The sequence below is a fragment of the Formica exsecta genome, unplaced genomic scaffold (genome assembly GCF_003651465.1).
Source record: "Formica exsecta isolate Colony F162 unplaced genomic scaffold, ASM365146v1 scaffold1163, whole genome shotgun sequence".
NCBI classification, from domain to species: Eukaryota; Metazoa; Arthropoda; class Insecta; order Hymenoptera; family Formicidae; genus Formica; species Formica exsecta.
Window position 1 is genome coordinate 25767 of NW_021848503.1, and position 14680 is coordinate 40446.

Here is a 14680-nt window from a genome sequence, read left to right on the forward strand (position 1 = left end):
TCCCAGGCTCTGGGAACAGATGGGAGCGACTATAATCATAGGCAAAAAATTGCAACACATTACCAAGTTAGGTGAGAAAATCTTAAAAAATGCAATTTTTTTTAATTTTTTAATTGTGAAATTTAATTTATAAATACATATAATAAATAATAAATTTTAATTTATGAGTTATTGACGACCTGAAAAGTTCAATTTCCATTTGATTAGATATGTCTAATTTTTTGTTTTCACTAAATATATATATTACATTCCAATATAAAATTAGAGCACTTATGATAGCACACTGAATAAAGACAGAGTACAATCTGTTATTATATATTAAATAAATAAAATCTTTCTAAATTTGATTATGAGACATTTACATTATTTTACTATAATAAATATCATTCACAAAAAAGTTATACATGTGCATACATATCTAAAAATATATCAATAATATCTATATGTACCACACATACATACACACACACTCACACACACACATATATGTATAATATATAATATGAGTATATATAAAAATTCCTGTCATTTCTATTTCTTGTTACAATATTATTTTTGTTTTCAGTGCAACAAATAAATCAAGACTGAAGTATTGCATATTTTTTCACTACTTATTATTTTTTGTTATGCTTGCTAAACTTTCTGCAGATATATTAGATTATCTAGATATATTCATCTTAGAAGTAGAAGAGCTACAAATACCACAGGTATAATAAAAAATGACTTAAGCAATACTATAAATGTAGAATTTAGATTATGTTTTATTTTGTTGGATATTTATTTAAAATAAATAAGTTTAGGAGAGAAAACTCTAATAACAAGTATCTTTTATTGTTGCTCAATTTTACATTTATTGAAAATGTGATATATTGTACATATTTTTTCATTCCTAATAGAGATCATTGATCATTTAATTGATTTATTCTTCTTTCTATTTTAGCCATTATGGTGGGAATATATATGGTGCACTAGTTTGTTATTATCTTTTCTTGCTCTCTCAGCAATTAAAAAAAATAAAATTAGAACATTGCAAAAATATACGATAGGTATCGTTTTATTAGGTCATGGTCCATTGATATATGCTACTGTATATTACTTTAAGGATGTGTGGACATACTTAACTGTAGGTGAATCTGAAGATATTTATTTGTGGCAGGTATGATTATTTTTGGAATCATCAACTTTATTTGGTTAAATAATTTATCAAATGGAATTATCCACAAATTTAATTTTTGATATTTGCAAGGATTTTATTTATTCATTCATTAAGGAAAAACCCTTTTGGTTTTATATTTTAAGCAAATAAACTCCATACTAATGTTACATAATTTATTTTTCAGGGTTTACCATATGGCATACTTTGGTATGCATTTATTCTTCTAGCCTCACAAGTCCATTGTTTCTCTTTATACTTTTCTTGGAATCTGTTGGTTGCCTGGAAAATACGGAGTGCTAAAAAAATGGACTAAACCCTATAGTCAACTATGGACCTTGTCAAGTTTGATAAGTTATAGATATATTTCGGAATGTGAGCATTCATATTTATGTGGTTAATATTAAAAAACAAAGATATATAATTGTTATAAAAAATGGCATTCAAAATGTGTGAAAAATATATGTAATATGTATATAAGAGAGAGAATATCAATGTGTACTTTTGTATATAAGAAAAAATATATACAAATTAATTAGATTTATATTTTTTCAAACAATAAGATTTATGAGTTCTTATTATGAGAGTATGTGTCATATTTCTCTGTCAAACTAAATGATATCTTTATACAATTTTTTCATTATCATGACAGAACAAATAAATTCTGCTATGATGATAAAATATGAGGCATTGATATTTTATCAGTGCTTACTAATGTCTATCTCGCATGACTATCATTATTACTATACAACCATAATGCAGCAGATATATCGATTAAATAGATTTTTAATATAAAAATGCAATATCATTATAGAAACAATTTGAAACATTTTTCCCATAAACGATATCTATTTATAAACAATATATATCAGGTATCACATATTTATTCTTGATTACAAATTATTCGTTAAAAAAGAAATGATAAATCGATATTCAAATGCATTGAACATCATTGTTGCTTTTCTTATGTGATGGCAGCTATTTGTTTCACTATACTTACTTTTTAATTAGTTTGCTTTATTAAAAAATTGTTTTTTGGTAATGTAAATTTAACTTATGAACATTTATTTTGTCATTTCATGTTCTTTTGAGCATCTATTCATAATATTTATCTAACTTTATATGCTTCCTCGTAATGGAGTCTATATACTCACTTTTGAATTAAAAAGAGACTTCCTAAAATATTGCACTCTTTTTAAGGTTGATGTACAAACTACTTATGGTTAAAATGAGATATGCACTAGTGGATATGAACTAGTAGATATACACTAATATAGCATAAACATAATAAGTATATAAATTAGTGTGATTAGTGTATAGACTTAGAATTAGTGCATTATATATTAACCATAAGCATCTATACATTGTACATCAAACTTAGAAAAAGAGTGCAATGTAAAAGTTATCTCTTTTTTTATTTAACTAAGTGAGGATATAGACTTTTATTGCAGAGAAGCATACGAAGTTAAATAAACACTACAAATAGATGCTTAAAAGAATATAAATGAAAAAATAAATGTTTACAATTTTAATTTAAATTATTAAAAATACAATTCTTTAATAAAGCAAGCTAACAAGTATAAAAACAAAATAATTAGAAGAGACAGAAATAGTTAAAAATATATAATATAGTTTTAAAATTTAAAAAATATAAACATTTTTAAATCAATGTGATAATTTCACAAAATTATAAAACTTAAAAAGTAATAATATCAAGTTATTATATTGCCAGTAGGATACATGAAATTTATACTTATTTTACATGCTTATTTATTTTTATTGCAGAAATCAAAGATGCATATTTATATACATATTTGATTACATATTTGAAAAGTTTATACAAGTAAATATACAGGGTGTCCCAGATCATTGGGGACAATACTCGTGTGCAGATAGGGCAGACCAAACTGAGTCGAAAATCCTTTATCATATTACCGGGTGCACGTCGGTGAGCCGCGCGCCTGGTAATATGCGGCAGCGCACACTTCACGGCGCGCGGCTTACCGACGTACGCCTGGTTAAAGGTTGGCGCTGAATGACCAGACTTTACTCAATAATAACTCCTTTATTAAGCGTTATAAAAAAATATGATAGAGGACTTTTCGACTCAGTTTGGTCCGCTCTATCTGCACACGAGTATTGTCCCCAATGATCTGGGACACCCTGTATATATATGGAATCTGTAATTTTACTAAAAGAATATACACAAATATATATAAATATCAAAAGATTATTAACGTAAATCATCATATACACTTTTTAATTTAGCTTTATACACAAGATAAATTAATATTCCAGTCAACACTAGAGATCCTTAAACAGAAATCGGACAACGTGCCGTCGTGGAGTGAAACCGGATATGACATTTTTGATGGCGGTTTATTTTGATTGTTGAATAAATACAAGAATACGATATATATTTTTCGTTTGAAGAGCTAACTATATAGACGATCGGTTAGTTTAGGTATATATCTTTCTCTCTCACTTATATATATCTTTCTTTCTCACACTTCCGGTTTCATCCCAGGCGATGGATCCAATAAGAGATCGTTAACGCGTTAAGGATCTCTAGTCAACACAAGCCAATAGCAACATAACACATCAATGTTATAATTTCCCATTCAGCAATGTAACATGCATGTGTATAAAAACTTTATTTTATGTATATATTAATGTGTATCTTATAATCTTAACATATTAAAAAAGCCATCAATATAATAATAATTAGCCTATAGTAAAATTATACTGTAAAACAAATATTTTATAATAATAGAAATAATAATAATAATAATAATAAATTATAAAAAAAGATAACACATATTTACAAGAAAAAGAAATACCCTTGTATAATAATTGTTATTTGTGGTAGACTAATGTTTTACACACACTTCACCAATACATTTCATAGATATTTTTTTATTATATGCAAAGAGAAATAGAATTAAGAACAATGAAACAAATATATTTCCGAGATTTTATTTGCTTTTTTCATTTAAGAAAAGTGACTATTACTAATCCTGTGCAAAAAAGTTTTCTGAAAATTTTTGATAAACAAGAAAAAATATAGTATAATTACAACTTATATCAAAGTTTATTATTTCTATATTGATCAGTAATATATAACGATGTCATAAAATAAAGTATAAAAATCTTTAATTATTCGTTATTAAATTTTTTTCTAATGTCTTGAATCTTACTAGATTTTAATTAATGGCGCATTCACAGTTAAAAATTAGTTATTGTAATAATCACTATAAAAAATGTCAAACTATTTTTTTAAGATTACATTTATAATAGCATGTTGCTATATATCCACTCTTTTATTTTTAATAACAATGATAGTGTTGACCAACTTATTCTCTATATATTAGTACCAAACAAACTTCTTATTTTTAACACTTTTCTTTAATTTTTATAGTACATGCATTTTATTCTAATAGTACATGCATGAAATAAAGATGTCGTTTTGATTATACATATAATGATACATTTATTTTATCCAAGATGTCTTGGATAGTCAAGTGGTTAATGTAATATAGTGGGAAAGCAGCACAGAAAAAAGTATTAATAGGATATTAAGAAAAGGGTATTTTTTGACTAGTTAAATAAGTAAATTTAAGATATATAGTATACAAATATTTAGATTTCTATTCATACTCATAGCTATGATCACAAAATTCATCTTCAGATGTCGCATGAGATTCAAGTATTTGTCCAAGTGATATTTCCGTGGGGTCAGGTTCTTCTTCATCAAAATAATCATCATTATCATAAACTGTAACAAGAATGAAAAACTAATAAAATTAATACCTAACACTACAATAAATATCAATCATAAAATAGAAATAGCCTAAAAATGAAAACTAGAAAAAGATTACACAACCATTTTCGGACATATCTGCTGTAATTACATCTTCCGAATTAATTTCTTTTTTCATAGATTCTTCATCCTCTTTTTTTGTTGTTTTATATGCTCTCTTTAATTGCTCAGTATTGGGTTTAATAGAGCGATATTTTTTCGATAGTGGAACCTCTGCAGTCTTCAGTGTAGAATTGCTTGTTACTCTATTTGAATGTAATAATTATTATACATTTGTCAATCGATTAAAATTGATTTGGCCAAAATTGTAAAATAATATGTACTAACGGGTTATTGACAGTTGCATCGTCTAATTCTGACATGTTTGTTGCAAGTAACTCTTGATTGCTTTGTTGTTGATTATTTATACTTTTTAACACTTCATAATTTATCTTGGAGGATATTTTTTTTTCTTGCAGCATTTTTTCAATTGCTTCGCCTAAAGGAAAGAAGATATAATAACTCAATAGTATATATACAATAAATGTATCAATATATGAAACAAAAAATTAAAATAAACTTACCAGCAGTATTTGCAGGCGTTTTGTTTTTCCTGGAAACTGTCTTTCTTCTTTTCTTTTCATTTTTACCTTCTTCCTTCTCCTTTAAACGCTTTTCTTCTTTTTCCTTTTGCTGAACAAGATAATCAGCATTTACTTTGTTCCAAAGAGCAGATTTAGATTGCGATTCTTTTTCCGAGAGAATGTAACTATCTAATTCCTCGTCATCAATGTCATTCGTATAAATTTCTTCAGAAGACTAACAACAAAATTTCCTAATTATTTCAAATGTTCAATACATAATGTTATAGATTAACTGACAATATATAAGGACGAATTTTGTATTTTATACATTTAAAACATAAAAAAGAAAACAAGAAAAAAGTACTTGATTATGTAAAACTAAAAATCTAATAAAATACTTATAGTTTATAATAAGATTATAGTTTATAATTATAATTGTAATTTGAATTCTCAGAACACTTAGAAAATAAAAAAAATACTTACATTTTCTAAATTATTATCTTTTTCTTTTGGTTCATTTGGACGATTGTTCGTTAATATCATCGACGCTATATCCGGACCTGTACACGATTCATGAAATTACAAATTTGTATTAAACTGATAAAATATAAAGTAATATAATTTTATATAGATGCTTACCTAACTTTTTAATAAGTAAACTATTACTATTACTCTCATCTATTACATCATCTCGAAAGTTTTCATCAGGATCATCGATATGATTCTCAACATATTGTTGGATTATGTTCAAATTACTCTCCTGAATAAATCTATCTGCATCTTCGTTCTCTATAGAAGATACTGTAAAAGATGTTCGTAAGAGATGTTGTAAGATGTTGTAAGAGATACCTCTATTATAGTTATAGTTAAGTTATATTAAGTCTATTAGAGTTATAGTATAGTTATATTAAGTCTATTAGAGTTACATAATATATTATGGGAAATATTCATTTTCACATAACCAGGTTTAAAAGACTTTCGAGTGACACATTTTGTCAAAGTCATGATCCTGACTTAGCAAACAGCGTTATATTAATGTTATATAAGTACAATATAGAATTAAATATTACAGATAATATTATACAAGTGTTACCGGTAAGCTACTGTGGTTAAATTGTAATTCCCCAATTATAAATGTGTAATATAACATATATATAACATGTGCAACACATGTTATATCGTTCTTACATCGTAGTTACCAGAGATGTGCAAAATGAGTTTCCAAATCCATTTAAAATAGAAAATGGAAAATACATATTTTTAAAATAATTTTTTAAAATAGAAATGTTTTTAAATATTTATATTCTTATATTTATTTATATTTAAATTCTTATACTTTTTTTACTTCATATTTATTATATAGATTCTATTTATTAGATTATATCTTACTATCTCTATTCTTTTTTCTTACATAAAATTGCGTCTGTATTTTAGCATCATTGCGTAGTACATATACAGAATATTGACTGTATCATACCTCTTGTGTGCAGCTAAAGTAGGTGAAGCCGAGAAAAATCCTTTACTATTTTGCGATTTTCGTAATAATTATTGAGAAATTAATTAAAAAAGATCGACCAATTCGCGCGAGTATAAGCGCGCGGTGAGAAAAGACCGCCTAAAGATACGCGGTCGCTAGACGTGCGACGAAATTTGGGAGGAGCGCTCTATAAATGACAAAAGTTACGTACGAGCGGTACATAACGCTGGATTCTCGAGTTCGTTTTGTGCCTCAATTACGCTTTAGCTTTTATTTGTCATCTTATTTTTTATTCCTTTCCTTTTAAATATATTTATTTTATGTATTTATAATTATATTATATACAATTATATCTATACAAGAAAAAATTAGTTCTTCTTTTGTATTTATAAAATAATGTACGAGATTACAATTACCATTCTTCCGTTTCCTTGCTTTCCCTATTCTATAATCTTCCAATTGTTTATCAATTTCTGCTTGCAGTTCGCTTATTTCCACGTCTATGTTTTCTAACTAAAAAGACACATTTCTAGAGTAGAAAAATTATATATAAGATTGTCTTAAATTTAATTTTAGCTTTTTCAAGTAAGAATATTTTTCTTTCAAGTAAGAAAGTAAAAAATACAATTTAAAGAAAAAACATCATACCCTTTGTAAACGTTCTCTATCCTTCTTACGTGCTGCTTTAAATGCTGGAGGATCTTCCTCTTCTAAATCCACTGTTTCAAATTCATCTAAAGTCAAAGCACTAGATGGTGTGTCGCCAAACTCCATTAACCTACATATAAAAAAAAAATCTATTATTACCATATATGTATATGTGCTACCAGGACAGAAATAACATATAAATATATCGAAAATACATTTTACCTCTTACGTAGGGTAGATTCATGTACCTTAACAATTTTTATAATGTCGGTAGGTGATCTGTTAAATTCATGCAACCGGGAAGCAATCAGTAAAGCTGTATGGAATAAAAATATATACATATATAGATAAATACATATACACGCACGCACGCAAGTACAAAGTGCAAAAAAGTCTCAGAATAGTAAAATATTTTGAAAACAATATTTTTGAAAAATATAAAAATTTTAGGAATTTTGAATAACACATTCAAAAGTGTCAGAATTTGTTAAGTGTGATTCTGAATTAATTTCCGAAAGTTAAGATCATCAAAAAATTTTCAACTAATAATTTCTATTTTTCATGCCAAATTTTTTTAGTGATTGTCGAGATATCGATATGAACAGATTGATCGAACAGAAATCAATACTTTCTGGAGACAATTTTCAAAAATTTGGTTGTAATCGAAAATAGACCCTTAACATTATAAGTCGTTGGATTTATTTCTTCAGAACTTATCGAGTGTCATTTTTGTCAGAGGTTTCTATTTGAAAAATTGGCTCTTCCCCTTGCCTCACCTCCCAAGGTAAGTTCTATAAATTGGCATGGCTCGTATGCATAAATACATATTTATAGTATTCCAAAAATAAAACTATTATGAAAAAAATGAACATATCTTTTATTCTAATTGTTACAATTTAGTAAAATTACAGCATCTTGAAATCATCTCGAGACTGATTAGAAGAATAAAAAATAAATATTGCTATTTGAAAATTTTTTGATAATTATGATCTTTAAAAGTCTATTCAAGATCAAATTGATATGATATCACCATTAAATGGATTATTTAATATTTTGTTAATTTTTAAATTATGTCACTGTATCCTTTTTATTGCTTCCTTATAGAGGAAGTTTTGTTTTCATGACAAAATTTGTTTTCCAGTTTTTTATGCCAAATGTGTTCAGAATGTTCCAAAACGTCGAAAAATCATATTTTTTTCAAATGTCCGTATTTGTGTGTGTATGTATGTACGGATTGACTGTGCACTGCTCTAACTTCCGCAAATTTTAAGATATCTGACAAAATTTTTTTACATGAATAGAATATCATTAAAGGATGATTGGTATTGAATTTAGTGAGAATTGATAAAAGAGTTTACTTTTTATAAAATTTTGAACTTTCTGAAAAATATCTGTGCATGCTCTAACCACTGCAAGTTTTGAGATATCGGGCCAAATTTTTTAACATGAATAGATATCATTAAATAATGGTTGATATTGTATTTAATGAGAATTGATAAAAGAGTTTATTTTTTATGAAATTTTGAATTCTATTTTTAAATTTTTTTTAAATGTAAATTTTTGAATTTTTAAAAATATATTTTGTGGTATCCTAGGTGGTATGCAAATTAGAAACTTGCACATTGCTTCTTTATCTTTTTATCTCGCTCACAAAACTTCTTCTATGAGAAAGCCAAAATTGAAAAACCCGCTTGCTCTGAGGAGGAGCTTTGTGAACGAAATAAAATGATGAGAAAGCAATGTGCAAGTTTCTAATTTGAACGATCTTTTCAGAATATTTTGCCGTCTTGGTTTTTTTCTATCCAATTTTTAAAATATTTAAAACATTTTAAAAACATTGTTATCAAAATAAAAAAAACAAAAAAACATTGAGAGAGAAGGAAGAGGGAAGAGAGAGAGAGAGAGAGAGAGTGGAAGAAAGAGAGGTAAGGGGCAGAGAAGGGAGAGGAGGAGAGAGAGGGGAGAGGGCAAGAGAGAGAGGGAAGTGAGCGGAGAGGGAGGAGAGAGAGAGGGGGGAAGAGAGAGAGGAGAGAAAGAAAAATTGATTTAAAATAAAATTTTTTACCTGCACCACATAGACCGGATGGTCTACGACCAATATGAATACTGTCCTTGTTCATTCTCTGAAGTATTCTGGTGGCTGTTCTACCTACGGCATCAGTTTTATCGCCGAATTCAAGTTTCTGCGCAAACTTCTCGATGTATAAACAAGGATCTACATAAAACAGACAAAAATACATTTGTCATATAAATTTGTATTCTTTTCTTTATTTTAAATCACACGAAAAGTTTTTAATCTATTTCAGTCGATTCCCAATTCAGCGACTTCGCCACGATGTTTTTCTCGCCTTCGTCTTTTCAGAGTAAAAAAGAATTTATTACAAATTTCGAATTAAGATTTTAATTGTACTTGGTGTAGAAACAAGAAATATTCATGCCCTGTGCACATAATCAGTTTCATAGAAAATTTATTTTTCTATGAAACTGACGCACTATCATCTGCGTCTGGTTCTTACTAGCCCGCGATTATTTAAAAATTAAACTTGTGATTTTCTTGAAAGCCTTAATAATTTCTAAAATTTTAATTTTATTTTAACCTTTTTTCCAAAAAATCATTTTTTAGCGTATTGTACGTGTTTCAATCCATTATGAATATTACAGTTATATTGAGATTCTTCAGGGTATCTATTCAAATTTGATAAAAAATTCCATGATCTTCTAAATATTTTATTCAAAATTTCAGGTAAAGAGAATTTTTAAAGATTTTTTGTGCAAATTTCTAAAATAAGATTTTTTATTATACGCGTTTTCTAATGCTTTTTATTGAGGAAGGAAAAAACAGAGCCTTTTACATAAAGAATATGTATTGAATATTCAATATTTTGTTAAGATCTTGAATATACAGGGTGACATGCAACGAGCGCCCACTAAGTATACAGCGTTATTCTTTACCAAAAATTGAGTCGAAAAGTCCAGAATCATTTTTTTTATAACACTTAATAAAAAAGTTATTATTGAGTAAAGTCTTGCCAATCAGCGCCGACCCTTAGCCGGGTGCACGTCGGTGGGCCGCGCGCCTGGTAGTAAAGATGAACGCTCCGCCGCTACGGCGGCGCGGCGGCGTTTTTTCTTCGCGCATGCCGCTAGCATGAAATATTTTTACGCATCGTAATAATAGAAATAATCTTTTCTTAATTAAAAATCATATAAAATTCTTCATATAAAATATAAAATAACTCAAGAAATACTTAATGAAAAAATATTTTATTATAATGTTTTGAAAATGTTTCAAGAAGGAGTATAAAAAATAAAAGGGTTTCTATTAAAAAAAAATAAGGGTTTCTATTAAAAAAAATAAAGTTGACCTTGAAATAACCTTGAAAACCATTATCTACAAACATTCCTATAACATCAACTTATGTCCTCCTTGAAATACTGCAACTTTTATTTGAAACATTTTTCTCTAGAAACAATATTTTTGGAGATAAAAATTCGTCACGTTTTATTTTGTCCGCCCTGCAAAAATACTGTAAAAAAAAATTATTTCTATTATTACGATGCGTAAGAATATTCTATGCTAGCGGCGGAGCGGTTACGCACACTACCAAGCGCGCGGCTCATTGCGCCCGGCTAAAGGCGCTGATTGGCCAGACTTTACTCAATAATAATTCCTTTATTAAGCGTTATAAAAAAAATTAAAAAAAATGGTTCGGGATTTTTCGATTTATTTTTTAGTAAGGAATAACGTTATGTACTTCGTGGGCGCTTGTTGCGTGTCACCCTGTATAAACAGAGTCAGATATATTTCTAAACACATAATTTGTTTGGCTTGTTGATCGCTTACAATATAAAAGAAAAATTATCAGAGAATTTTTCAAAAAATTCCCCGAGTTCCAAAATAAAATCCCCCATTTTTTCAGGTACAAAGATATTCCTAAGAATTCCAGATTTTCCATATTTTTCTAGAGAGTAGACATCATATTTTCTTCATATTTTGGCTGTAATTTGCGAATTAGAGTAATTCACAGTTATTCCAACACACATACACACCTAACACGCACATACGAACACACGCACACAGAAACATTTTCATAGTTTCTCATAGACACAATAATCCGTTTCTTGAAAATATATATAAACATATAAATAGCAAGTATAAAATCAAATATCTAGGCCCAAAATATTTTGCTGATCAAGATCCAAAAAAAAAAACCTCGAAGAGAAAATAAAAAAAAGACGGAAATCAAAATTATTTATTTTGTCCTATTCTTAATGGAACGATTAGCTCTCATTGGACGCTTAATGGTTTTGATTATCCCAACTTTTTTTTCTTTTAGATAAAAACAAAATTCATTTGTGATTCTTCATTTCTTTGTTTTTACATCGCCTTCAGACTTACTTCGCCATTAATTCTCAGTTTATTTTAATTATGTCTATGAACAAGATGTCACGGTATTTTATTGTCTTTATTCTAAAATGGCAATCAAATAGTCATCTGTGTGCGTGTACCGTCCTTCTCTTTGTCGTTCGATATGTCTATCGACCGACGCGGCAGCGCTGGCAGTGGAGGGTGGCGGCAGTGATGCCAGAATGCCCACGCTAGCAACACGCAACCGTAGTGGAGGGGATACGCACACAAGCGAAAACCGTGTATATGTAATGCGCAGAGCGTTCTGCGCATTACATATACACGGTTTTCGCTTGTGTGCGTATCCCCTCCACTACGGTTGCGTGTTGCTAGCGTGGGCATTCTGGCATCACTGGGTGGCGGCTGGCGGCGCCTCTCAAACTCGAACAGCGCCTGTGTGCAAGAAATGGCGGCTGTATAGCGGACAACACACGGTGCTCTCGGACTCGTTCTGTGTCACACGCGCCGAGGACGAGTTACAACGCGACGAAAGATTAACATCAAGCAAACTTAACGACGATGGCAATGTCGAATTTGTACTCGAAGATTTCTACCAAGCCAATGAAGCGCTTTCAGGACAACATCGCAGTCAAACAGACTAATGCCTGGATGAACGGTGAGAGAGAGAAAGAGAGAGAGAGAGAGAGAGAGAAGAAAGAGAAATAGAGCGAAAGAGAAAAACCGCTTTGTTCGTATGTCGCGCGAATAAGCAAGTTTGCTATTTATATATGTCGCATCTGATTTCGTGAGTGTGAATTTTTATTGTTTATCGATCATCTTCGAAAAGCGTGAATCATGCCAAAAATTCATATTTGTATGTATGTAGAATGCACGGTAGTTGACATATTCTTCTCATATTGCTATTTAGCTTATATATGTATATGAGTTTATACAAACAGATGCAGAAAATGTTTTCAGAGAAAAATCCACAGATTTGCATAACCTGTACATAATTGGCTATGTGTTTCTAAAGCAGAAATAAATAAAAATCGATTTTAAGGATGTTTTGCTATACAATAGTAGCAAAAAACTGTCAAAATAAAAAAAAAACAAACATTTCTTACGTTTATACTGTTTGAAAAATCAAATAAATCCGGATTATAAAAAAGGATTAAAGTATCAAAATAATATGGTTTTTAACGTCTTCGTAAAAGAAAATAATTGTATTTAATATTTTTTCTAATTTATGACAAAAACTTTTGATCGTGAATATCACCTGAAATCAACTGCAAGAAACAAAAAAACGAGTAATTTGCAGAAAAAGAGAGAAAGAGAGATAATGTTTTTCTACAATTTTTTAATAAATAACTTTTAAACAAGTAAGTGAATCTAAATCAAGTTTTGCATAAATATTTATTAGAGTTTTCTTAATATATGTGAAAATTTTTATTTCGCTGGCTATGTTTTTTCTTTGTCAAATTTGTCAATAAGTGCTACAATACATGATCTTCCATAAGAATCAATAGTAACTTTAAACTTAAATAATTTTCAAACCATTAAGAGAATTATGTTCAGGTTTTGCATAGATATCCAGAAGAAATAGTAGTACAGTCTACGAAATTTTCATGCTTTTGTCAATGTTTTGACATATGACATATACATCCTTAATTGCTATCGATGATGATATTTCGATCTCAGATTTCAAAATTATGCAACTTTTGTATATATGTAACAAAATGATTCTCATATAGCATCGTCTTGTTAACTAATCAATTAATTATCGATTAGACTTTCAATATATCAATATTTGATAGAATACAATGTAATTTAAATATTGTCTAATAATAAATAATTAATGGCAGAAAATATCTTTTATCAAAATTTTAGCTTGTGAACAAAAATTATGAGTTAATTGAGATAATGATAAGAACTTTCTATATAATATTACATTAATATTCCGTTGTAATTCGTTATAGCGTCGTGAATTTCATCAACGATAGTCACGTCTCGTCGACGCGCTGCAAAAACAAATATGAAAGTCGTTCATTCGATTTCGCGTTAAGTATAAGAAATACATAAGTAAAACTAAGTAATTTGCGTCTCTTGATTCTTTCAATTAAATCATAAAGATTTGGACAGATCAATATTCATTCATCCATTGTACACATCCCTGCTTAAAATGTTGGATACAAAATGATAGAAAATTTGTCTATCATATCCTATGGTGATATTGAATCCCTTATTTCACATCTGAACATGAAATTTCGTAAGTGTATTGTATAATATATTATATATAGTATCATGAAATATGATTAAACTACATAAATATTCAATTTTTATCAGATTGTAACCATTATTTTATAAGCAGGATTGTTATGAAAAAATATTATAAGCAGTTTATCATAAAATAATAATAAATATGCGATGCAATATTTCCTATGATTGAGAAACATCAACTTATTATATAAACATTCATATTCTACATGGTTGAAAAGAATAGTATCATAAAATATGATTAAAATACATAGAAAGCCTATGTTGTGCGACTTCGGTACATGATAAAAGTCATAAATCAACATAGAAATTCTATCCATTTTTATAACATCTAATTATTTTCTATCAAACATTTTAAGCAGGAAGGGCTCATGCTAACACATGATGTTCAGTTTTT

General features: G+C 28.4%; 3 protein-coding genes across 3 annotated transcripts in view; 2 read left to right on the plus strand and 1 right to left on the minus strand.

Annotated features, from left to right (window-relative positions):
- The window catches only part of LOC115239586 (protein jagunal), a 3576-nt gene extending 1867 nt beyond the window's left edge, over window positions 1–1709 (plus strand). Inside the window, exons 2-5 of the mRNA XM_029814184.1 lie at window positions 7–71; window positions 566–707; window positions 941–1156; window positions 1341–1709. Coding sequence (XP_029670044.1) covers window positions 7–71; window positions 566–707; window positions 941–1156; window positions 1341–1469 — 552 coding nt within the window. The 3' untranslated portion in view covers window positions 1470–1709. The remainder of the gene's footprint in view (window positions 1–6; window positions 72–565; window positions 708–940; window positions 1157–1340) is intronic.
- A 2839-nt stretch (window positions 1710–4548) lies between these two features.
- Window positions 4549–10738, minus strand: LOC115239603 (transcription factor IIIB 90 kDa subunit). The gene is made up of 11 exons (XM_029814205.1): window positions 10614–10738; window positions 9727–9876; window positions 7884–7977; window positions 7662–7791; window positions 7430–7526; window positions 6176–6337; window positions 6020–6096; window positions 5537–5771; window positions 5301–5451; window positions 5037–5218; window positions 4549–4928 (listed from the first exon to the last, which is right to left on the minus strand). Exons 2-11 carry the CDS (start codon window positions 9779–9781, stop codon window positions 4801–4803), a joined length of 1311 nt encoding a protein of 436 aa, XP_029670065.1. The 5' UTR covers window positions 9782–9876; window positions 10614–10738; the 3' UTR covers window positions 4549–4800.
- A 1690-nt stretch (window positions 10739–12428) lies between these two features.
- LOC115239592 (BTB/POZ domain-containing protein 6-like) overlaps window positions 12429–14680 on the plus strand; it is an 11182-nt gene continuing 8930 nt past the window's right edge. The window contains exon 1 of the mRNA XM_029814194.1: window positions 12429–12685. Within this exon, the coding sequence (XP_029670054.1) occupies window positions 12589–12685 (97 nt within the window). The 5' untranslated portion in view covers window positions 12429–12588. The remainder of the gene's footprint in view (window positions 12686–14680) is intronic.